At 46.3% G+C, this 25,302-nt stretch overlaps 1 protein-coding gene across 2 annotated transcripts in view; it reads right to left on the bottom strand.

Moving 5' to 3' along the window:
* Positions 1–24,683, bottom strand: part of LOC140410605 (uncharacterized) — a 67,146-nt gene extending 42,463 nt beyond the window's left edge. The window contains exons 1-3 of one of the 2 annotated variants that reach the window (XM_072498893.1): positions 24,087–24,683; positions 14,737–15,306; positions 4,466–4,588 (exon numbers count right to left, since the gene is read on the bottom strand). In XM_072498893.1, coding sequence (XP_072354994.1) covers positions 4,466–4,588; positions 14,737–15,306; positions 24,087–24,252 — 859 coding nt within the window. In that variant the 5' untranslated portion in view covers positions 24,253–24,683. The remainder of the gene's footprint in view (positions 1–4,465; positions 4,589–14,736; positions 15,307–24,086) is intronic. The other variant, XM_072498894.1, reaches the window with a different exon arrangement.
* Positions 24,684–25,302: the final 619 nt, after the last annotated feature.

The following is a 25,302-nucleotide window of genomic DNA, read 5'->3' as shown; positions in this document are numbered from 1 at the left end:
GAGTACGAGAGTAAGCTTGCGGGGAACAGAACAACTTACAGTAAATGTATGTAAACAGAAAAAGATTGGTGAAGAATGCCCCTTGCAGTCAGAAATGAGAATTTATTTTATTTATTTATTTTTACTTTTTAAAATAAATTTAGAGTATCCAATTCATTTTTTCCAATTAAGGGGCAATTTAACGTGGCCAATCCACCTACCCTGCACATCTTTGGGTTGTGGGAGCGAAACCCACGCTGACATGGGGAGAATGTGCAAACTCCACACGGACAGTGACCCGGGACCGGGATCGAATCTGGGTCATCATTGCCGGGGGCAGCAGTGCTAATCACTGCACCACCATGCCGCCATGAAATGGGGATTTATAATGGGGAACAAAGAAATGGCTGACCAGCTAAATTTTTGTTCTGTCTTCACCAAGGACGACACAAATAACGTACTGAAAATGTTTGGGAACACACGGTTTAGTGAAAGGGAAAAACTGAAGGAAATCAGTATTCGTAGGGAAATGGCATTGGGAGAATTGATGGGATTGACGGCCAATAAATCCCCAGGGCCTGATAATTTACATCGCAGGGTACTTAATGAATTGTCCCTAGCAATCGTGGATGTATTAGTGGTCATCTTCTAAGATTCTATCGACTCTGGAACAGTTTGGAGGGTAGCTAATGTAATGCCACTATTTAATAAGGGAGGTAGAGAGAAAACAGGGAATTATAGACCGGCCAGCCTGACTTTGGCAGTGGGGAAAATGCTGGAGTCCATTAAAAAAGATTTCATAGCAGAGCACTTGGAAAACTGTGACAAGATCGGACAGAGTCAGCAGCGATTTATGAATGGGAAATCATGCTTGACAAATCTACTGGAATTATTTGAGGATATAACCAGTAGAGTTGACAACGGGGGAACCAGTGGATGTGGTATATTTGGACTTTCAGAAGGCTCGCAACGAGGTCCCACATAAGAGATTAGTGTGTAAAATTAAAGCACATGGGGTTGAGGGGTAGTATATTGAGATGGATGGAAAACTGGTTGGCAGACAGGAATAAACGGGTCTTTTTCCAAATGGCAGGCAGTGACTAGTGGGTACCGCAGGGATCAGTGCTAGGATCCCAATTATTCACAATATATATTAATGATTTAGATGAGGGAACTAAATGCAATATCTCCAAATTTGCAGATGACATAAAACTGGGTGGGATGGTAAGCTGTGCGGGATGCTTCAGTGTGATTTGGAATAGTTGAGAGAGTGGGCAAATGCATTGCTGCAAATGCATGTGGACAATGTGAGGTTATCCACTTTGGTGGCAAAAACAGGAAGGCAGATTATTGTCTGAATGGCTATAGGTTGAGAGAGGGGAATATAATAATAAGAAGAATAATCGTTAGTGTCACATATAGGCTTACATTAACACTGCAATGAAGTACTGTGAAAAGCCCGTAGTCGCCACATTCCAGCACCTGTTCGGGCAAATGCACAAGTGATAATTTCCCCAAATTCACTAGACTCTGGGGTGGTCCCGGCAGATTGGAAATTAGCAAACGTGACACCACTGTTTAAAAAAGGAGATAGGCAGAAAGCGGGTAATTATATGCCAGTGAGCTTAACTTCGGTAGTAGGGAAGATGCTGGAATCTATCATCAAGGAAGAAATAGCGAGGCATCTGGATGGAAATTGTCCCATTGGGCAGACGCAGCATGGGTTCATAAAGGGCAGGTTTTGCCCAACTAATTTAGTGGAATTTTTTGAGGACATTAACAGTGCGGTAGATAACGGGGAGCCAATGGATGTGGTATATCTGGATTTCCAGAAAGCCTTTGACAAGGTGCCACACAAAAGGTTGCTGCATAAGATAAAGATGCATGGCATTAAGGGGAAAGTAGTAGCATGGATAGAGGATTGGTTAATTAATAGAAAGCAAAGAGTGGGGATTAATGGGTGTTTCTCTGGTTGGCAATCAGTAGCTAGTGGTGTCACTCAGGGATCAGTGTTGGGCCCACAACTGTTCACAATTTACATAGATGATTTGGAGTTGGGGGTCAAGGGCAATGTGTCCAAGTTTGCAGACGACACTAAGATGAGTGGTAAAGCAAAAAGTGCAGAGGATACTGGAAGTCTGCAGAGGGATTTGGATAGGCTAAGTGAATGGGCTAGGGTCTGGCAGATGGAATACAATGTTGACAAATGTGAGGTTATCCATTTTGGTAGGAATAACAGCAAAAGGGATTATTATTTAAATGGTAAAATATTAAAACATGCTGCTGTGCAGAGAGACCTGGGTGTGCTAGTGCATGAGTCGCAAAAAGTTGGTTTGCAGGTGCAACAGGTGATTAAGAAGGCAAATGGAATTTTGTCCTTCATTGCTAGAGAGATGGAGTTTAAGACTAGGGAGGTTATGCTGCAATTGTATAAGGTGTTAGTGAGGCCACACCTGGAGTATTGTGTTCAGTTTTGGTCTCCTTACCTGAGAAAGGACGTATTGGCGCTGGAGGGTGTGTAGAGGAGATTCACTAGTTTAATCCCAGAGCTGAAGGGGTTGGATTACGAGGAGAGGTTGAGTAGACTGGGACTGTACTCATTGGAATTTAGAAGGATGAGGGGGGATCTTATAGAAACATATAAAATTATGAAGGAAATAGATAGAATAGATGCGGGCAGGCTGTTTCCACTGGTGGGTGAAAGCAGAACTAGGGGGCATAGCCTCAAAATAAGGGGAAGTAGATTTAGGACTGAGTTTAGGAGGAACTTCTTCACCCAAAGGGTTGTAAATCTATGGAATTCCTTGCCCACTGAAGCAGTTGAGGCTCCTTCATTCAATGTTTTTAAGATAAAGATAGATAGTTTTTTGAAGAATAAAGGGATTAAGGGTTATGGTGTTCGGGCCGGAAAGTGGAGCTGAGTCCACAAAAGATCAGCCATGATCTCATTGAATGGCGGAGCAGGCTCGAGGGGCCAGATGGCCTACTCCTGCTCCTAGTTCTTATATTCTTATGTTCTTATGTTCTTACGGAGGGAGAATTCAGAATGTCCAAATTACCTAACAGCAGGTCTTTTGGGACTGGTGGGAGGAAACCGGAGCACCTGGAGGAAACCCACGCAGACACGGAGAATTTGCATACTCCGCACAGATAGTGACCCGAGCAGGAATTGAACCTGGGACCATGACGCTGTGAAGCAACAGTGCTAACCACTGTGCTACCATGCCGCCCCAAATATATAATGAGACCTGGGTGTCCTTGTATAGCAGTTGCCTCAACTGTTCAATCTCTCTTCATACGACAAACCCTTCATCTCTGGAATCAACCTACTGAATGTCCTCTGAACTGCCTCCAATGCCGCTACATCTTTCCTCAAATAAGGGGACCAAAACTTTGCACAATACTCCAGGTGTGGTCTCACCAATGCCTTGTATAGCTCTTGGGGCTATATCATAGAATTTACAGTGCAGAAGGAGGCCATTCAGCCCATCGAGTCTGCACCGGCTCTTGGAAAGAGCACCCTACCCAAGGTCAACACCTCCACCCTATCCCCATAACCCAGTAACCCCACCCAACACTAAGGACAATTTTGGACACTAAGGGCAATTTTAGCAAGGCCAATCCACCTAACCTGCACATCTTTGGACTGTGGGAGGAAACCGGAGCACCCAGAGGAAACCCACGCACACACGGGGAGGATGTGCAGACTCCGCACAGACAGTGACCCAAGCCGGAATCGAACCTGGGACCCTGGAGCTGTGAAGCAATTGTGCTATCCACAATGCTACCGTGCTGCCCATATCAAAGGATATAGGGGAAAGCGGGAACAGGTTACTGAGTTGGATGATTAGCCATGATCATAATGAATGATGGAGCAGGCTTGAAGGGCTGAATGGCCTTCTCCAGCTCCTACAATTCTAATGTATAACCTATTTGCAAATAGAACAATTATCAATATCGACGCTCGTAACTTTTGTAAAATCTTGCCTAGAACTGTGAAAAAGGGAAAGACTGTTAGCTAATGGCAGCACGGTAGCCTTGTGGATAGCACAATTGCTTCACAGCTCCAGGGTCCCAGGTTCGATTCCGGCTTGGGTCACTGTCTGTGCGGAGTCTGCACATCCTCCCCGTGTGTGCGTGGGTTTCCTCCAGGTGCTCCGGTTTCCTCCCACAGTCCAAAGACGTGCAGGTTAGGTGGATTGGCAATGATAAATTGCCCTTAGTGTCCAAAATTGCCCTTAGTGTTGGGTGGGGTTACTGGGTTATGGGGGTAGGGTGGAGGTGTTGACTTTGGGTAGGGTGCTCTTTCCAAGAGCCGGTGCAGACTCGATGGGCCGAATGGCCTCCTTCTGCACTGTAAATTCTATGATAATCTATGATAATTATTTTCATAAGGCCTAAGGCAATATTCATATTCATACCACCTACAACCAACAATAACCTTTCAGACCATAACATGGCAAACCCTTAGTTGTAAGTAGCTTACGTGAGCAGGTTTTCTTGTCTTCATTCAGTATAAAACCTGGACGGCACCTGCAGTAATAGGATGTTGTAGTGCTCGCACATATTTGCTCACAGTCATGGTTTCCAATGGCGCACAAATCCACACCTGAAACAAATATTTTTAAAACACTTTGACAACAGCATTAGATGGAAATAGAACATATATTAAAGACAGATGAGAAAATTAGCTGTCTTATTGTTATGTCAACAATAAATTTAACTTATGAACTCAAGTGTTACGTAGTCCATTTACCTTAGGTGGTAAATGTTTTAATCAAGGCTCTTAGGTCAACCAATTGTATCACTCACTGTAAATTGTAAATTTGAACTAAGGTACCTGCAATCCCCTTTTATGTGTAAGTATAAATAAATGAACAATGTGCTCTCACCACATTCCCCTTTTGAACGCCCTAGACAGAAGCCCACCTGCTGAGAGCTGCCACTCTACTGAAGGACATTGTCACTGGGGAGGCAGTGGTCGCTGGTGTGACATTCAGCTAGGATCCTTGCTGGGTCCAAGGCTAGATGTGAGTGATGGCGAGCGGATAGGTAACGGGATGGAATTGTGCTGGAGGGACCTAGGTCCCTGCAAGAGCAGGGGCTGGCTCTAAAGAGGTGAACCCCCCCCCCCCCCCCCCCCACAATGCCGGGTGCTTTTGAATGAGAGACCTCCTCTCCCAGGAGCTCACAAGTAACCCCACACAGGTTTACGTGTCGTGCTTGCCAATTGCAAACCCCCTACCTGCCTTTGAATTAATGCCAGCAACAGGGGAAATGGGGCACTTAAGTGGACATCAATTGGCAGCGGGACGGAGCAGGAAGGTCATCCATGCCTTCCCGCCACAGACTCAATCGGGGTGGAGGTTGGAAGGTGGCAAGCTCCTCAACAGAAGAGAAACACACTTATGGAAATCTTAGGCTACCGCCTCAAAGTCAATTCAAGCGTTGACACATAATATACATTCCCTCATTTTAGCGTGGCTGCAGAACTGAGATTGCTGCACATTTCTCTAAAACTTAAATTAGCATTTCAATAATATTTGCATCGCAAATGTCCAATGAAAATTTATATTTAAAAATTATGACTTAGAATTCCTTTGGAGCGGTCTGCCTTCCATTGGAACTTCATCGGAACTGCCACAAAATACTCACTATATTGTGGTTAAATTCTAACCATAGAATCATGAATCTTACAGCAGGAAGAAAATATTTGGCCCATTAAAACTGTGCTAGCTCTTTACAAGAGCTGACAAATCACAAATCCCAGCTTTTCCCCCATAACCCTATTGTGAGCAGTTTTTGGCCCAAATCTAAAGAAGGATGTGCTGCCCTTGGAAAGAGTCCAGAGGAGGTTCACAAGAAAGATCCCTCGAATGAAGAGCTTGTCGTATGAGGAACGTTTGCGGACTATAGTCTGTACTCGTTGGAGTTTAGAAGGGTGAGGGGGGATCTTATTGGAACTTACAGAATACTGCGAGGCCTGAATAGAGTGGATGTGGAGAGGATGTTTCTGCGAGTAGGAAAAGCTAGAACCAGAGGGCACAATCTCAGACTAAAGGGACTATCCTTTAAAACAGAGATGAGGAGGAATTTCTTCAGCTAGAGGGTGGTGAATCTGTGGAACTCTTTGCTGCAAAAGGCTGTGGAGGCCAAATCACTGAGTGTTTTTAAGACAGAGATAGATAGGTTCTTGATTAAGGGGAATAAGGAGGTCAGGGGTTATGGGGAAAAGGCAGGAGAATGGGGATGAGAAAAATATCAGCCATGATTGAATGGAGGAGCAGACTCAATGTGTCGAGTGGCCTAATTCTGCTCCCATGTCTTATGGTCTTACGTCAAATTGTCATATGAAAATTCCTATTGGATCGTGCTTTCCAAACCTTAACAACTCTCTGTGTGAAAAGATTTCTCTTGATTTCCCCTCTAGTACCTTTGCCAATTATTTTCAATCTATGTCCTCTGGTTACCAAACCACTGACCAAGTGAAATAGTTTCTCCCTCTCTCCATTATCAAATCCCCTCATAATTTAAGTCTACCGACTTAACCTTCTCTGCTTTAAAGAGAACAATTCAAGCTTTTTTTCAATGCTTTTATTAGAGTTTTTCATTTCATAAAATACAAAATAAACAAATCTGTACAGACCAAATACTATTTATAAAACCCAAACATTAAAAATAGCCCCCAAGACCCAGGCCCCCTAACCGCACCCCCCGCCCAACCCCATTCTCCTTTTTACAGTATGAAGTGGGGGGGTTTTCAGAAAATATTTTATTGAGGCATTTATAATTTTAACAATTTTACACTTGAAATTTTTAGCAAAAAGAAAAATACAACAATAAAACCAACAAACCCCGCCGAGCACAAACCCCAGCCAACATGGCTTACACAAACAGTGCCACCTTCCCCAACCACCCCTCCATTGGTTCTCCTGCCCTTAATCATCTCCTCCTATGCCTCCCCGTCCCCCCTCCCCCACCACCCCTGCTAACAGCTTAATTTTTCTCGAAGTAGTCGATGAATGGCTGCCACCTCCGAGCAAACCCCTGCAATGAACCCCTCAAGCGAATTGAATTTTCTCGAGTCTGAGAAACCGCGCCATGTCGCTAACCCACAACCCCGACTTTGGGAGTTCCGAGTCCCTCCGTCCTAGTAAGATCCGCCTGCAGGCCACCAGGGAGGCAAAGGCCAGGACGTCGGCCTCTCTCACTCCGTGGGCTCCAATCCCACCCGGAGCGAATCAGTAGTTATCGCATATTGGTGCTCACACCGACCCCCCCCTCTAACCCCATATGCTGTCTCCACTATCCCCAAACCCTCAGGGCTGCCACTACTACCGGGTTTGTGGAGTACTGAGTCTGTGAGCACAGTGCCCCCAAATTCGTGTCGTGACCTGAGGCCGCCTCCACCCGCTCCCATGCCGTCCCTTCCTCCACTACCACTTCCTAACCATCACAATATTCGCTGCCCTGTGGTAATTAATGAAATTCAGGAGGGCTAGCACCCCCCCCCCTCTCCCCCACCTCCCCCCCAAGCCCCGCTCCAGCAGCACCGTTTTCACCTGTGGAGTTTTACCCGCCCAAACAAATCTCTGTATTCACCTTTTTGAAGAACGCCTTGGGGATAAAAATTGGGAGGCTCTGGAAAAGAAACAAAATCCTTGGGAGGACCATCCTAACCGCCCCAGGACCTCCCATAAGGATTCCCACTCCACCCAATCAAAGACCTTCTCTGCGTCCATGGCCACCACCACCACTTCAACCTCGCGCCCCCCTGGAGGCATCATAATTACATTAAGCAACCTCCTAATGTTGATCGCCAAGTGCCGCCCCTTAATGAACCCCGTCTGGTCCTCCCCTATTACCCTTGGGATACAGTCCTCGATCCTTGTGGCCAGGATCTTCGCCAACAGTTTGGCATCCACATTTAGCAGGGAAATCGGCCTAAACAACCCACAATTTTCCGGATCCTTATCCCATTTTAAGATGACAGAGATCAACGCCTGTGACAATGTTGGGGGGAGCACTCCCAGCTCCTTTGCTTCATTGAAGGCCCTTACCAACAATGGTCCCAACACCCCCGAGAATTTCTTAGAAAATTCCACCGGGTACCCATCCGGTCCCGTGGACTTACCCAATTGCATCGCCTCTGCCCCCTTTACCACTTCTACAAGCCCAATTGGGGCTCCCAATCCTCCCAGAAACCTCCTCATCCCCTCCTCCCCGGCTGGGGGTTCCGACTTATACAATTTGCTATAAAACTCCCTAAACATCCCATTCACCCTCGCCAGGTCCACAGGTTCCCTCCTGTGTCCTTCACTTTCCCAATTTCTCTTGCCGCCTCCTGCTTCCTCAACTGATATGCTAACATCCTGCTCGCTTTCTGCCCATACTCATATACCACCCCTCTCACCCTTCACAGCTGCCCGACCACCTTACCCGTGGTTAACAACCCAAATTCCATTTGCACCCTCTGGCTTTCCTTTAACAGCCCTTCCTCCGAGGCCTCTGCACCTCTCCGTCCACCTGCAGGATTTCTTCCAATAGCCTTTCTATCTCCACCCACTCCGCCTTCTTCCTGGGTGCCCGAATCAAAATAAATTCCCCCGATCACTGCTTCAAGTGCTTCCCAAACCGTACCTGCTGAAACCTCCCCGTGTCATTAATCTCAACATACCCCCGGGTGGCCTTCCTCGCCCGCTCACACACCTCTTCCTCTGCTAACAGTCCCACATCCAGCCTCCATTGCGGGCACTGCCCCCGCCCTCTCTTTTCTCACTCGTAAATCCACCCAGTGCAGAACATAGTCCAATACCACAATTGCCAAATACTCAACATCCACCACCCCTGCCAACAATGTCTATCCACCATGAAAAAATCTATTCGGAGCACACCTTGTGCACATGGGAGTAAAACAAAAATTATTTTGCACTCGGCCTCCCAAATGTCCATGGATCTGTCCATCTATCCCGCTCACCCCCATGTGCTCCATGAACCCCCGAAACTCCTTAGCTGTAGCTAACACCCTCCCGGACCTCGAGCTCGACCGGTCCAATCTCGGATCCAGGACTGTATTAAAATTCCCCCCCCCCATAATCAGCCGATGAGAGTCCAGGACCCAGCACCCAGCACCCGCCTCATAAATTCCACATCATCCCAGTTCAGGGCATAGATGTTTAATAACACCATCGGCATCCCCTCCAATTTCCCGCTTACCATAATGCACCTCCCCCCAGAGTCCGCTACTATATGTCCCACCTCGAACGCCACCCGTTTAATGACCAAAATCGCAACCCCCTTCGTTTTAAAATCCAACCCTGAATGAAACACATGCCCTACCCATCCCTTCCTCAGTCTAATCTGGTCCCCCACCTTCAGGTGCGCCTCTTGTAACATGGCCACATCCGCCTTCAATCGCTTTAAGTGTGCGAACACACGAGCCCTCTTGACTTGCCCATTCAAGCCTCACACGTTCCACAAAACTAGCCTGGTCAGGGGGCACCCTGCACCACCCCCCCTCCCCCCATTGGCGGTCAACCACAGTCCCTCTTGGGCCAGACTCCGTCCCATGTCCCGCACCTCCCCTGGCCTGTCCTCGAGCGCCCACCGCCATCGATCCTCCTCCCCTTACAAGTTAAAAGCCCTTCCCCTGTCAGCAGTACTATCCCCCATCCCCCCACATCCCCACCCCCAAATCCCCCAACAACCCCTGCCCCCATCCCACATTTTCACTCACCCCCCCTTTGCGCTTCTGTGAACTAGCCCACTGGCTAGCCTGGCGGCCCCCGCCCATGGCACCTAGCATCCTGCTCCCCGTTGATTCCCCTCTCCCTGCTCGAACATTAGTGCAAAAAAACAAAAAATACCCCTCCCCAAACCCAAACAATGAAGCCAACGCCCCCATCTCTTAACAAAGGACAGAAAACAAACCTGAAGCTGAAAAAAAAAGAAATGGCCCTAAACATAAGTTAACTGCAACATCATAACAACATCTCCACCAAAGTTCAAGTCCACTTTCATCTGCCAGTCCCTTGTCTCTGACACATTCTACTGCCTCCTCCGCCGAACAAAAGTACAATTCCCGGCCTTCGTAGGTCACCCACAGACGTGCCAGGTACAGTAGCCCAAACTTCACCTCCTTCTTGTAGAGGGCTGCCTTGTCCCGGTTGAAGCTCGCTCTCCTCTGCACCCAGGTCCTGGTACACTCGGATTTCACTGCCCTCCCAGGTGCAGCACCTCGTCTGCCTGGCCCACCACATAATTCATTCCTTGTCCAGGAACCGGTGCAACCGCACCACCATCGCCTTTGGCGGCTTGTTCCCCTGGGGCTTCCTCATTAGCGCCCTGTGCGCTCGATCCACCTCCAACAGCCATGCAAACGCACCCTCTCCGTGCAGCTTCTCCAGCATCCTCCTCACATACATGCCAGCATCGGCTCCTTCACTCCCCTCCGACAGGTCCACGATCCTTATATTCTGCCTGCGTGACCGGTTCTCTAGGTCCTTGACCTTCTCCTGAAGCCGCTTCTGCTGATCACGCATCAGCTCCATCTCTACTGCCATCGAGGCAAACTGCTCCTCATGTTCCCCTGCCACCTCCTCCATCTTCTGAATCGTCTGACCCAGGGCCGCCAGTTTCATTTCCAAGCGGTCGTCCACCGCCCTAGTCGAATCCACTGCCCCGGCAAAGTCCTCCAGACTCTCCTTCCGTTGCTGGGTGAACGTCTCATTTAAGAAGCTCACCAGCTGCTCCTTCGACCACTGAGCCGGCAGGGTCGCTCCCTGCCCCTCCACCATCTCCACATGCGTTGGGGGCGCCGCACCAGCTGCAACTGACTGATTCTCTCTTTTTCAACCGCTTCTGATCCTCAGCTCCATACACCAGAGGGTCAATCTCTTCCCCATACTCTCCTGCACCTTTTTTCCACCTCACATTCACCTGTTAACCAGGGAAAAGGTCTGAAAAAACCGCCCGAGCTGGAGCCACCAAATGTGCGACTCCATGGTCACCGCCGGAAGATATAAAATGTTTTTTATTGGTTTCTCATTTATATACATAGCCAGGTTGTATAGTGACACATATGTTACATAGTGATAAATGAATCCTAATACGCTATACGTACTTACAAACTTTCAATTTGGGGATGGTGTCTCCGCCCCCCCCCCCCCCCCCCCTCACAGGGTGTGGTCGGCATGCGCGCCTCCTTATTTTCTCCCCCTCCCTATCCTCCGCCCTCCCCACCCCCACTCCTCCTTCTTTCCTTCAGTTGGTGCTTGCAGTCTCTCATTGGGCGCCTCCCCTATCCCTTTGCTCTATTGGCTGTTGGCTACAAACAGGCCCTGGAACAGGTTGATGAATGGTCTCTATGTCTTCTGCAAGCCCTCTTCTGACTCCTCGGATGCTAAATTTATGATTTTCTCCAGTTGGAGACCGACTGGTCGGCCAGCCAGTCTGCAGCTTTGGGTGGTGCTGCTGATCGCCAGCCAAGCAGGATTCTACAACAGGCAATTAGGGAGCCAATGGCCAGGGCATCGGCACCCCTCCCCATAAAGAGTTTTGGCTGGTCTGATACCCCAAAGACTGCCACTTTTGGGCACGGCTCCACCTTTACCCCCACAACCTTGGCCATTGCCTTGAAGAAGGCTGTCCAGAACCCGACCAGTCTGGAGAATGCCCAGATCATGTGGATGTGGTTGGCCGGGCCTCCCTGGCAGCGTTCACACCTCCAAGAGGAACCTGCTCATTTGGGATCCAGTTAGGTAAACTCTGTGCACCACCTGTGCCCCCTCCCTTGTGCATGTGGAGGTGGAGTTGACCCTGTTCAGTCTTTCACTCCAAAGATCCCACCCTATTTAAACCCCTTACTCTTCCTCCCATTTTTCTCATGTGTCACCTAGTGCAGTGCTTGCCTTTCCCAACAGTCACCCATACAGGTCCCTGCAGTTTCCTCCCCGCCCCTCCCACCCACCCCCAAGTCACCCGCATCCAACAGTTTTTCCAACAATGTATGTCCCATAGGTATCTTGTTGTTTTCCAATGGAGGAATCATTTCACTGGGCTGTTAAGTACCCAGACTTTCCAGGTTCTATTCTGATGGAGGAGTTTTTGTCCCCCCACCTCCTATGGGATCAACCATACCTATCTTGAGGATGCACCCCTGCACTCTGGGGTTTCTCTTTGTTAAGGGACCATCCAAAATGGCCACGGTCACCGTACTCACCGTCAAGCCGGTCCCTTTGCTCCGGGATTTCCTTTTGTCCAGAGGTCACCCAACATACCCGCCATCTAGGTGTATGTCATGTTGTGAGCCCCTACACTCCGGGATTTCTCTTTGTTTGGGGACCCTCCAAAGTGGCTGCTTGCGGTGCCATCTTGTTCTCTGTTGCCATGTATTGCCTGTAGTAGCCAGCCTAGAGCCCTATCCCTCCACCCCCACCACACTTTGTCCCTCCATGGATCTGCACCTTCCCCTTTATCTCCCCCCCCCCCCACGCCACTCTGCCCCCCTCCCCCCTCTACCTGTCATCCCTCTTGTGATGTGTATCCGCCCGTCGCCAGGCACCCTCTCCCCCGCCGGCGATGTTCTGCGCCCCTGCCCCCTTACACATACCTCCTGGCACTAACTTTCTCGCCAGGGTGGTGGCCTCCCTCCCCAGGTTGGTCTGAGCCACTCCTCCACCTGCTGTTTTCTTCCCTTTCCCCTCTTCCTCTTTTTCCCTATTTCCTGCACAATGTTGCCCTCGCCCTCTCCTTTCTGCGCATTTGTTTTTGGTTTCAGAGCGAGGCAGTACAGTCCTGGGCTAATTTCATCCTCTTAGTCTCTCAAAGTCATATCTTCACCTCTGTTTCTGCTGCTGCCTTCCCAGCCCATTTTTTTGGACGAATTTGTCTGCATCTGCAAGGACCGTAAAACCGTGTTCCTGTCCCAAAAGGTTACGCATAGCTTGGCTGGGTAGAGCATCCCAAACTTCAACCCACTTTTAAACAGAGCTGCCTTTGGTCTGTTGAATTCGACCCTGCGCTTGGCCAGGTCTCCCAAATGTCCTTATAAATTTGTATCTGGTGACCCAGTCGCAGTTTCTCGCCTGCCTGGCCCATCGCAGGATATTCTCCCGCTCTTGGTACCAGTGCACCTTTGCAATTATTGGCCTTGGCTGTTCTCCAGTTCTAGGTTTCAGCCAGAGCGACCTGTGGGCTCTGTCTGTCTCTGGCAGGCTGGGGAAGCTGTCTCGTCCCACCAGGTTTCCCAGTATCTGGGCCAAGTAGTCCGCGATGTTCCTGCCTTCTGTTCCCTCTGGCAGTCCCACTATTCTTAGGTTCTGGCGCCTCGACCGCTTCCTTTGGACTTCCATATTCCCTTAAGCTCCCCTGGATCACCTTGCTATTTCTATCTCTAGCACGATGATGTAGTTGCTCTGGTTCATGGAAGCCTTTTCCAGCTCCTTGATTATGCTCTCCTGGGCCTCTACGCGCCTCCCCACTTTGTTGAGGGCCACCTGCATGACGGCCAGGATTTCCGTGACTGTCACCTTGACTACTGCCTGGACTCCGAGCCTAATGTCCTCTTTGAGCTCCTTTAGCTCTCTGGTGAGGAACTTCCTCCATCTTCCCTCCAGCGAGGGGGAGCCCATGCTCGGCTTGTTGGTCCCTCTCTTGCAGGTGTATCCTGAGTTTCTCCACCTCGTGGGTGACTCACTCACCGCTTTCTCCAGCCTCCTGTTGCCTCTTGTTTCCTTGCGACCTCTGGTGCAGATGTCGCTTGATATTTCTGTTCATACTTTCATTTTGGGTAGTAGGTTGAAGAGGGTGATGAGGGGATGCTTTTTTTCTGGGTTCTGGCAGGCTATTTTCAGTTAAAGTGCCTGGATTCTATTTCCTAGGTGGAGAGCTACCTTTTGTGTGTCCAGTCAGCACTGAACATCGAATTTGAGCTTTGCCCCAATTTCTCCACCTAACTTGTACCTGCTATCGCCTTGGTAACCCTCCTCTGTTTTCTTTCCTTGACATTCTTCCTAAACTCTGCTGACCAATATGCGTAAACAGTATTTATACTGCATTTGTGGTGACGTTATGGTGACAAAGTGGAGCACTGAAAACATTTTAAAAACCTGCTATTAGCATAGAAAGCTACTATATTTTTAACCTGAAAAATAAATGATTATTTTATTATTTTATAGGTTGGCCAAACTTCAGAGTGTCACTTGTTTATCAATTCATTCTGGTTCCATTTGTTCACTTTTGTACTCATAAATGAATCTATCCAAAATGTGAAGTGGACATGTGAATTGGTGAATTTGACAGTGAGGAGAAACTTCCATGAGAGTACTGCCACTTGCCCACTCTAACTTTACCCATTTATTCCATTTTTTCAGATTTCTATGGCTCTTCTGCTAAAGTTACGATTGATGACAGGAGACCCTCCAGGGAAGTTCTTCCCCAATGTCTTATTATTTATATTTATACTGCGATGGTTCTTTATTTCGATATGTATTTTTCTATCTCTTTAATGCTTTATTGGATTTTTCTTCGACTTGAAATTTTTTAAACGGTTTGTTATTTTTCTGAATAACATCCATTTTCTGAGACTTTGCTTCAAATTTTTCTTTCATTCAACCAAAATGCTCTACAATATCCAGAGAGCAAAGTTTGCAAAGTATTAAAAGCAATTTTGGGCTGTGCAAAAGCGCAATACATTATTAGATGGCAATTTTGTGTACTTTGTATCCCCATATTGTATTGACAAAAGAAATAGCTTACCACAAAGCGTCTCCATGAAGCTAGAAGTCAGCTTCTCGATCACACCATATGTTTCCACATAGAAGACATGGTCATCCACTGGTTCACTGGCCATTAGTCTGAGTGACTGCATGTCTGCCCTGTCCACCCCAACAGCATAGATCTCAATACCAGCAGCCCGAGCACTTGCAGATATTTCTGCCACCTGGTCCTGGGGCCTCCCATCTGTCACAATGATGGCTACTTTGGAGATTCCAAGTTCCTTAGCTCTTGCTCCAGCAGTCTCCTTGAAAGCCGTATTCATCGCACTCTCAATGGCCAAACCTGTCATGGTGCCAGTTGAAAGGGGTTCGATTTGAGAAACTGCCTGCTTCATATCTCTCTTGTTATTGTAGGTTTTGAGCATAAACTCTACCTTCACAGTGCTTGCGTAGTTGATAATTGCCACTCGGGTGCTATCAGTTCCAACATCCAATGTGTCAATCATATTAGCTAGGAAGACTTTCACCTTCTCAAACTCCTGAGGTCGGACACTGCGGGAGCTATCGATGATATAAACCAAATCGTGGGGTCGACTTTTACATTGTGCTTCTGTGAAAGTAACAAATATAAAAAGGTACACATTTGTAGAAATACAATGTACTTATATTTTTTTAAGTGTGATGTTGTATACATTCAATTGATGCATCTTTTTGAGTGCGAGGCGGCAAAGGGTTGGGAGAAAAGATTTTAGAACCTCTCTTCACAAGGCCACCTCCTGACCAGAATCTGTAATGCATCGGGACATTTGCCCGAGAAAAATTCAAAATATTAAAATAGCAGTTTGCAGTGGTAAGCATTGACAGAACATTGACTACGGTTGGAACAGCAAGATGTAAGATATGGAATGCCTGTTCTATGCAAGCTTAAAATAAATTAAAGATATTCCCTTTTGGCCCTCCTCCCTGACACTTGCTGTGTTGGCTTTATGGCTCTGCACTGTCTCACGATATACATCAACACCTTAAGGCGTATTCCTTCTGCAATCTAGACTTTAAACATCCAAACATTCTGTCAATAAATGGTTACTTCTTGATCTATTTTATCATCGTCACTACTTTTGTAACAATGATGATGTCAAGCACCACGGATTTCCTCGTAATAAACAATCAAACTGCCAATCTCTAAATTAATTGCAAATCTATCATTAAAAGAACACAGTTAAACTGCCTTATTGCACAAAGCTCCAGTAGTCACATGAAAAGGAGTTGTTTTTGTTGTTGCTGCTGGGGTGTTTAAGACTCTGTGGGAATGATAACTGACAGGAAACATTGTCTAGTGAATTCTATTTGCTGTACTATGAATTGCAGTGCAAAAAAATACCCCACCCTGCAGTACCTGAGTTACTAATTGATGCTTTTAAATGTTGAAAGTGTGTTTTCGGTCTGGCCAAGAGCATGCACATTTGAAATTGAACTTTTATTTGTTTCTTTTTTTGAAAACTCATCAACCAACCACTTATTAACATGAGTAGATTGTACAATTCTAGGGGTCATTAACATAAACTCAAATGCATAAAAAAGTATCCAGCTTATCAAAGCCCTGCCGTTTAACAGACCGACTCGCTTTATCGTTGATCACAACTATGTATTTAATCTTCTGAGGGAAGTTCTTCAAAGTGTTTTTTAAAAATTTTATATGTTCATTGAATATGGGCTCTGCAGGCAAGATAAGCATTTATTGCCCAGCCCTAGTTGCCCTTGAGAAGGTCTGGGTAGCCATCTATTGAACATAGAACAAAGAACATACAGTGCAGAAGGAGGCCATTCGGCCCATCGAGTCTGCACTGACCCACTTAAGCCCTCACTTCCACCCTATCTCCGTAACCCAATAACCCCTCCCAACCTTTTTTGGGCACTAGGGGCAATTTAGCATGGCCAGTCCACCTAACCTGCATGTCTTTGGACAGTGGGAGGAAACCGGAGCACCCGGAGGAAACCCAGGCGGACACGGTATAGTAACGGTACTTTTAGCTAGGGAGTCCCAGGATTTAGACTCAGTGATGGTAAAGCAATAGAGTGAAGCTCTAGACAATTAATCATATTCAATGTGACCAGCCTTCACTAATAAATAATGGATATGGAACAATTTTTGTGAGGCATCACAGCAGCAGATTAAATTTATACAGTACCTTTAACATTTAAACTGTCCAGACCACTTCACACAGTAGAAGCAGGTTGTGAGCAGTGCTTGAAGAGTTTTGACAGGCCCAGAGGTTTATGGGCTGCAGGGCCCACATGGCTATAAGGTTTATTATCATCACTGATGTAGGAAATGTTAGGGAATGTGAAGGAGCCCAGAATCAGAAAGATGAAGGAAATCAGGCCGGAGCCATTCAGTGAAGGCTAGATGAATGGCTTTACCAAGTAATATGTTGGGGTGAGGTGTGTTACACTAGATTTAAGATCCACATCATGACTAGATTTAACGGCTGCAGATTGGGTGGCTGCCCCCACCGCCGTGTTTAAGCAAAAATACAGTGGATAAAATAAAGTCAGAAATCCAACATCATTATGCCGGTCTCCAATATTATGGGAGACGAGCAGATACATAAATCAAAAGTCTGCCCGTCATTTTGAAAGAACAAATTAATAGGCTTATTAAAGACCTAATTATATGCAACTTTCTATTGCCCACTCCAATTTGTGGCCGTTGGATGGGGAAAGGTTTGGGAGTGATTTATGTATGAAGGGCATGAGGGCAGTTAAAAAAGCCTTCCTTTTTGCTGCATGTAGCAGAGTCTATTGGTGAAGGTGGCAGTGTTTCATTTACTTCATTTATTCACTGTTTGAGGAAATAAGGAGAGATTGAGAGGGCGGAGTACTCTCAAATTTCTGACTCTGGACGACTTCCTGTTCACATTATTACCTCTCCTCCACCTGATGTACTAGCCTCGACACTCGATTGGGCACCACTCGATCGTTCGTTAACTGACCGCCAGCTCGCCAGGGGCGCTAGTTCGCAAAAAGGCCTTGATTCGCCGCGCTGAGAGGGAGTGGGCGGGAGCGAGTGGCTGACTCATTTCTGTTCCCCATTGAATACTCTTAAAATCCAGGCCTTTGATTCCATCTTAGATATTTTCTGGGGCTCAGCAATTGTCTATACTGCCCGATATTTAATCATCAATAGAAAAACCAGGGGAGATTGTTGTGTTATGCTTCTTCATGTAGCATAAGCTGCTTCCTTGATGTATGTTCTGACAAAGGAAGGTTCGGACTTGGAGGTAGGTTTAACATATTTATTGAACAGTTAATAATTCTCCTACTTGAGTTTGACTCTCCTGCTAATCTTGCTATAGTATCTCAGTCTAACTAACCAGTCTGTTCCAAGCCACGTGGTGGGTGTGATGCTTCTGATCTGCCCCTGTCCTTCTCTCTAAGTGTCGCCTGTGGAAAGAGAAAGAGCATGTGTGCCCTGTCCTTTTATATGGGTTGTGTAAATGCCCCCTTGTGGTAGTGTCACCTCTGGGTGTCTTGACTGCCCATTGGTCGCGTCCTATTCTATGTGTTCATTAGCTGTATGTCTGCATGTCATGACATCTTCAGTGCTCCCTCGAGTGTTTACTTAGTTGTAGTATTTACAGTGATGCATATCACCACAGAGATTACCTTTTGTAATATAAACTGATTTTCAGGTCTTTTTCATGTGTGTTCATGTGCATTTCTCCATTCTTTCAGTAGAAAGACTGAAAACATGTTCATGAGGTTGTTAATGGGGAAGGTCATTTAGGCCTGAGATGAGGAGGAATATCTTCACTCATAGGATGGTGAATCTTTGGAATTCTCCGCTGTAGGCTCAGTCATTGAATATGTTCAAGTCTGATATCGGTAGATAGCCACATATTAAAAACATCAAGGGATGCGAGGATAGTAGGAAAGTGGTGTTGATGTGGAAGATCAGCAATGATCTCTTTGAATGGTGGATTGGGCTTGGGGAGGGGGGGGGGGGGGGGGGGGTCTGAATTCCTGTGATTCCTGCTCCTATTTCTATGTTTTTATGGCCATATCACCAGGTTAACTTCTGTTTTTGACTTGCTTTGAACTTATGGTCACTTAGTAAGCTGGGTTCCCTATTCAAACCCAAATGGTTTGTATGTATCTCTTTTTCATTTTCTTTCCAATATTCACTAGCAGTAGGAAAAATGTCTCTCTAACGTCTTCCTCTTTCAGGGGTTCAGCCGTCGGCCTGTCAAACAAAATAATACATTTTCTGGAAATAATCTCCACTGGATAAGCAAAGATGTCATCTCAAGTGAATGGCATGCCGGTTGTCTGAAGTGAGATAACAAATTACTCATTGTCCCTTGCCATTATAGAAAGTAGAAAAGGGTAGTTTGTGACATGAACGCACTAATTCTCACCTTGGTGAATGAGATTCTAATCCTTTGTGACCTAATTTAATCTTTAACCACTGTGCTTCATCAGAATTTATTCAGAAATCCCTCCAGATCATATCAGATCAGTTATGATCTCATTGAATGGCGGAGCAGAGTCGATTGGCTGAATGGCCTGCTTCTGCTTCTATGTCTTATGGTCTATGGCCTTATGGTCTGTGAAGAGATTGCCAATGAAAACAAGGCAGAGAATGTGAAGAGATTTGTAATTGTAGATTTTGATTTTGGAATCAGGGCACTTCAGTAGAACTCAATGGAGGTTGGTGAAGGCAGAATGATGGATGGGGACATATTGTGGAACAGGATGTGAAGTAGAGTTCTGAAAGTGCAAAACTACAGGAAAACAATCCTCACCTCTATATAGCAGTTGTCAGATCTCTCTTGATGGCATGCCCAATTGTTGGTACCAAATAAGAAATGATGCTGGCATTGGACTGGGGTGCTCAAATAAGAAAACATTAGAATGCCGCTTTCCTTTTCCAAAGGAATTAAATATGTTTGACTTTTCCTTTAAAAAGTGAAAACCTACCCTAGTCTCATTTCAATTCCAGTGTGCACCATGGAAGGATAGACAATATAGCCATCTGAAAACAATACTGACCCAGGTTTTTCTGTTCCCATAGAATGCCTGCAGTGTAGAAGGAGGCCATTTGGCCCATTGATTCTGCACCAACTCTCTGAAAGAGCAACCTACCTAGGCCCATTCCCCCACACGATTCCCATACCCCACCTAAACTGTACATCCCTGGACACTAATGGGCAATTTTACCATGGCCAATCCACCTAACCTGCACATCTTTGGACTGTGGGAGGAAACCGGAGTGCCAGGATGAAACCCACACAGACACGGGGAGAAAGTGCAAACTCCACACAGTCAACTGAGGCCGGAATTGAACCCGGGTCCTGGTGCTGTGAGGCAACAGTGCTAACCTGCTGTAATAACAACAAGGCTACCTTCACTCACCATTATTACAGGATAAATCTGATAGCAAATCTGGCATCTGTACATGTATAGTTATTACAGAAATGTAGAAGTTGTTGTGAGATATCCTGTTCTTTCACTGACTACACTGTTGAAGTCTTTACCACTGTAATGACATAAACCTTAGTACTCACCCATCAGTTCCTCACTAAAGATCTTTGAAAACGTTTGGAGCTTGTATGTTTAATAGTGAGTTTGAACAATATAACAATATAATACGTTGAACTACACCTCTGGCCCTGAAACAATGTTTTACAAATGTGGCATCTTATTCCCTCAGAAGCAAGTTAATGTTGCAGATTTAAAATAAAATACATTATTAGCCTTTTACTTTTTCTGTTTATGCCATTTTTCACCCCGACGTCTAATCTATACATTTCCCAATCTTTATCTCGATTTTAACGTATAATTTGAGTCTAATTTATGGTCTGAATGTTACTGTCATAATGCCTAGACTTTCAGTGCGGTCTGTAATTACGCGATAAATCTGTCAGCAGTTTCTGGTGTACATGAGTGGAAATCAGAAGTACTTTTCAGAAATAATCTGCTTCGCCACAATCTTTATTTGCTTTCTGCAGATGGCTTTACACTAATCTGCACTGCTTGATACTTCCTGGTTTGAACTCTGCACAGCTCGGTGCCTTGCTGGATCATGCCCCGTCCACAGTTCCCCGTCCTGGAGATGACATGGTTCTGCAACAGAAGCCCCTTGCCAGGATGTCTCCATTCTAAAGCCTGGCAAAATGATTCTTTCTCGGCTAATAGGAAAACCCGGACCAGCAGAAATATTTACTTGTTTTTTAAAGGGCTCCGTCGGAGGACAAACTGGAGAACCCCTGCGAAAATTCAGAGGGAAAGCTGCGCTGAGTTGGCGCCACAAGTCAGAAACTTCAGTGCAGCCTCTGGTGCTCATTTTTGTGTTAATCTTCTCATTTGTGAATTTCCCTCCATGCGATAACTCCTACCGTTAGCGAGATGTGTCTAGTCTTCCTTTGCCATTGCTAATATTTCTGAGTTTGGTCAATGCTGAGCAAGCTGACCACAGTTACACAGATGTCTTTCTTTTACAAACGTACAGTTGCCCTGTATCTATTCTCCGGGCAATCTTGCTATCTGATTATCGCTGTATTTTTCCTATGTTTCTAAAACTTGCGAGAAATAGAAAATAATTTCAGAATTCGTCTTCGAGGAGTAATCACTTGGTTTCATGTGCTGACGCTGGTGTGGACTGGAAGGAGACCGAGGGATAGATAGCATGTCGAATTGTGAGAGCAGAAACGCCAGTCAGAAAGGTGAGACAAATGACGGACAGGATAGTAAAAATGTGGCGAGTTAGACAGAATAACAGTCCCACAGAGAGAAAGGGAGGGAACGATTGGCAGTTAAACAAATAAAACACATGCGAAGCAACCGAGAAAATGGAAAGCCCCGCCAGGGATAAGCGAATGGACCCGAAGCAGATTAATTTCCACAAGGTGCTGATTCCTGCAGGTCCTCGGCGGCTTCGTGCCCAAATAACTTCAATCAAACTGACAACGGCCGATGTGTTTCCAAATTCTCTATCGAGGTTCTCGCACTGAGGGGGGGGGGGGGGGGCAACGAAATAGAGGCAAATCTAAAAGAAATGTTTAAACTATGGGAAAGTATGAAAGTGTTGAAGTGCACCATTTTGTGGTTCTGCTATTTAAGCTGACATCATAGAATAGAATTTACAGTGCAGAAGGAGGCCATTCGGCCCATCGACGAACACGATGGTCACATTTTCAATCTTCTGTCATTTGTGTTGCCCGGTCTGCATTAAAATAATTAGAGAGTCTGCAAGTATGGCCAGGATAAAACTGGCAATTAAAAAGAACTTCATGGATAAGTGAGGCCATACACTGTTTGGGTAATAGAAATCTAAATTGGGCAGAGGAATCTGGGAGTTGAGATACGGATTATAATTTTGGACCATAACCTCCTGTTCTCTGTGCGGTGTTTTAAAGTTTTTTTTTGCTGCCTTGTTTCTCTCTTTGCATCTTCATATTGCCTCCAGATCGATGTATATTGTCACTCACGTCCCATTTTTGCGTTTTTACGATATCAATTATAGTCTCTTCGACTTTTTCATCATTACATTTCTATCTTTAGTCCTGGTGAACGGTCATTGACCTGAAACGTTAACTGTTTCTCTATCCACAGACGCTGTATGATCTGTTGAGTTTATCCAGCCCTTTCTGTCTCTATTTCTGTTTCCAGCCCCTGGCTGCCATTTTAAAGTTGAGACAACGGCTGAATTCTCCGTAAATCCTGGTTAAAATTGAAGAGGTGATAGTATAAAGGCCGGAGATGCACCGCCGCTAATGTGCGCTAGCTGACAGGCTGTGTGCTGCCTCTCCCAAAAACGACCGCTTCCAGGTTTCCCTAAAGTTGGAAGTAGTTTGCCGCGGGCACCAGGTCACCAAAATGTGCACTGGAACTCGGCATAAATACACGGGTTAACATCCCTTCATCAGCTCGCACTCGCTCTCGAGGCTGTGGCGAGGTTCTGGGGATTTTAAGAAAGATGCACTTTCCCCTGATTTGACATCGGAAATTAATTTTAGAAGTGATGCAGAAAACGGGCACTCCCATCCCTGTTGCAAATATTATCCTGGTCCTCCCCACTTTACAATAGAATCATAGAATCCCTACAGTGCAGAAGGAAGCAATTCGGCCCATCTGTCTGCACCGACCCCCTGAAAGAGTACCCCACCCAAGCCCACTCCTCCACCCCATCCCAATAATCTAATTTAGCATGGCCAATCCGCCTAATCTGCACATCTTTGAACAGCGGGAGGAAACCCACGCAGACACAGGGAGAAAGTGCTAACTTCACACAGTCACCCGAGGTCGGAATTGAACCCGGGTCCCTGGCGTTGTGAGGCAGCAGTTCCAACCACTGTGCCACCTGCTGCCCCGTGTGTAACAATGCTGGAAAGAATTGACTATATATTTGCTTTTGGAATAAACCTTAAAAAAAACTGCCCGCTACTTTATTCAATTTGATCAGGAATATGATAAGTTTAAGATATCAAGAAAGAATGTGGAGAATCTTGAGAACTTCCAGGATGCTCAGAGGCGCCGAAGTCAGATAGTAATCGGTTACTTATATAGGTGATCAATTACAGGAGGCAACATTCAGTCTTGGGGGGTAGGACCTCTCAGATTGAAATGCAAATGATTAAGAAGTGATGGGGGGAAACAGAAAGATACAATGCCAGAATGATGCGATGCTCAGTGTTCTGCTTGGACAAATTAAGTAATAACCCAAATTCCCAACAAATGATTGCAATTCAACAAACTCTTCACGGTCTGCCCCATTGTAATCTGCTGGGTTCTGATAATTATACATGTGAAACACATTTTACAAATTTGACTAATTGATGCACATCTGTAAATACGATTGAAACATTATTAAATTGCTGAAGAATATACAGCGGAACCTAAATGTATTACAATTACAGTTATACCATTGACCAACCGCGACTGCAGTTGGGAAAAAGTGAAATTCATAATAATATACTCGTTTCAGTGTCGAGTTTAAATCATATTTATTTTTCAGAAACATTTATCGATAAATGCCCTGTTCGTGGCCAAGTAGAGAGAATCAACCAAGTTACTTCCTTTTGGTGGGAAATACATTTATTTAAGCCTGTTTCTCGAATTGCTTGCCTTGTGGTGGCCTTTCGGGGATCTACCTGTCAAACAGACAGACAATCACCATTCTTTGCAGATCAATGTCGAGTAGCATTTTACAAGGGCCAAATGTAAACAGTTGGAACTAATCATGTTCAAACGATTTGAACTGAAATAAGAAACCGCTTGCACAAAATCATTTTTTTTTCAATCAAGGGGGTGGCGAGTAAGATTTTGCTATTGTTTATAGCGTACAGAGATAGGTGAAAGAGCCAAGCTTTCTATTATTTTTCTGTGTACCTTGTGCAATATTACTGCGCTGTGGAAGAGTTGGTCTGAGGTATGTGACCGGCGGTGGGATCCGCATTCTCTGGCTCGGAACTCTGTAAAAACGGTAATTAAGTCCACGAACTTGGACGATGAGCAGAAGGACACAGCCGAGAACGCCACTCCACAACTGCTTCATGATGAACGTCTCCTCTTTTTCTCACTGCCCTTCTCTTTCTCGCAAGTGTCCGCGAGGTTTGCTGTGCATCTGGAAATTACAGCCCTCTGAATAAACTTTAAAGCCCCTCGTCTGGGTCACGTGTGAAATACTCAACCAATCACCAATATTTTTTAATGTGGACGAAAGCTAAGCATTCTGAGCACGATCGCGTTTACGGTTGTTGAAAGTGACCTGGAGGACCCACCCCCTCGAAGCATTGGCAAATACTCGACAAGAAATAAGGGCTTCTTGTACCTCAGTGAGGGAGACAGTGGGCGAGGGTCTGGTGTGGGTGAGGGAGACTGTGAGTGAGGGTCTTATTGTGTGTGTGTGGGTGAGGTAGTGGGTGGGGGTCACTGTGTGTAGGAGAGAGATAGTGGGTGAGGGTCTCTTTGTGTGTGGGGGAGAGAGTGGGTAGGGTTTTGTGTGTGGGTGGGGGAGACAGTGAGTGGGGGAGACAGTGGGTGAGAGTCCTACTTTGTGTGGGTGGGGGAGACAGTGGGTGAGGGTCTTACTGTGTGTGGGGGAGACAGTGGTGAGGGTCCTATACGTGTGGGTGGGGGAGACTGTCAGTGAGGGTCTTGTGTGTACAGGCGGGGAGAAAGCGTGTGAGGGTCTTGTGTGTGTGCAGGTGAATTGAGTGAGGGTCCTGTGTGTGGGGGAGAGACAAAGGGTGAGGGTCTTGTTGACGGGGGAGACAGTGAGTGAGGGTCATGTGGACGGGGGAGACAGCGAGTGAGGGTCCTGTGGACGGGGGAGACAGTGAGTGAGGGTCCTGTGGACGGGGGAGACATTGAGTGAGGGTCCTGTGGACGGGGGAGACAGTGAGTGAGGGTCCTGTGGGTGGGGGAGACAGTGAGTGAGTGAGGGTCTGTGTGTGTGGATGGGGGAGACTGTAAGTGAGTGGGGGTCTTGTGTGTGGGTGGGGGAGACAATGGGCGAGGGTCTTGTGGGTGGCAGAGGCAGTGAGTGAGGGTCTTATGCGCGAGTGGTGGATACATTGGGTGAGGATCTGCATGTGGTTTGAAA

This window comes from Scyliorhinus torazame, chromosome 4 (assembly GCF_047496885.1).
Source record: "Scyliorhinus torazame isolate Kashiwa2021f chromosome 4, sScyTor2.1, whole genome shotgun sequence".
Classification (NCBI taxonomy): Eukaryota; Metazoa; Chordata; class Chondrichthyes; order Carcharhiniformes; family Scyliorhinidae; genus Scyliorhinus; species Scyliorhinus torazame.
Note: the sequence above shows the minus strand (reverse complement) of the source record. Positions and strands in the feature narration are given on the sequence as shown.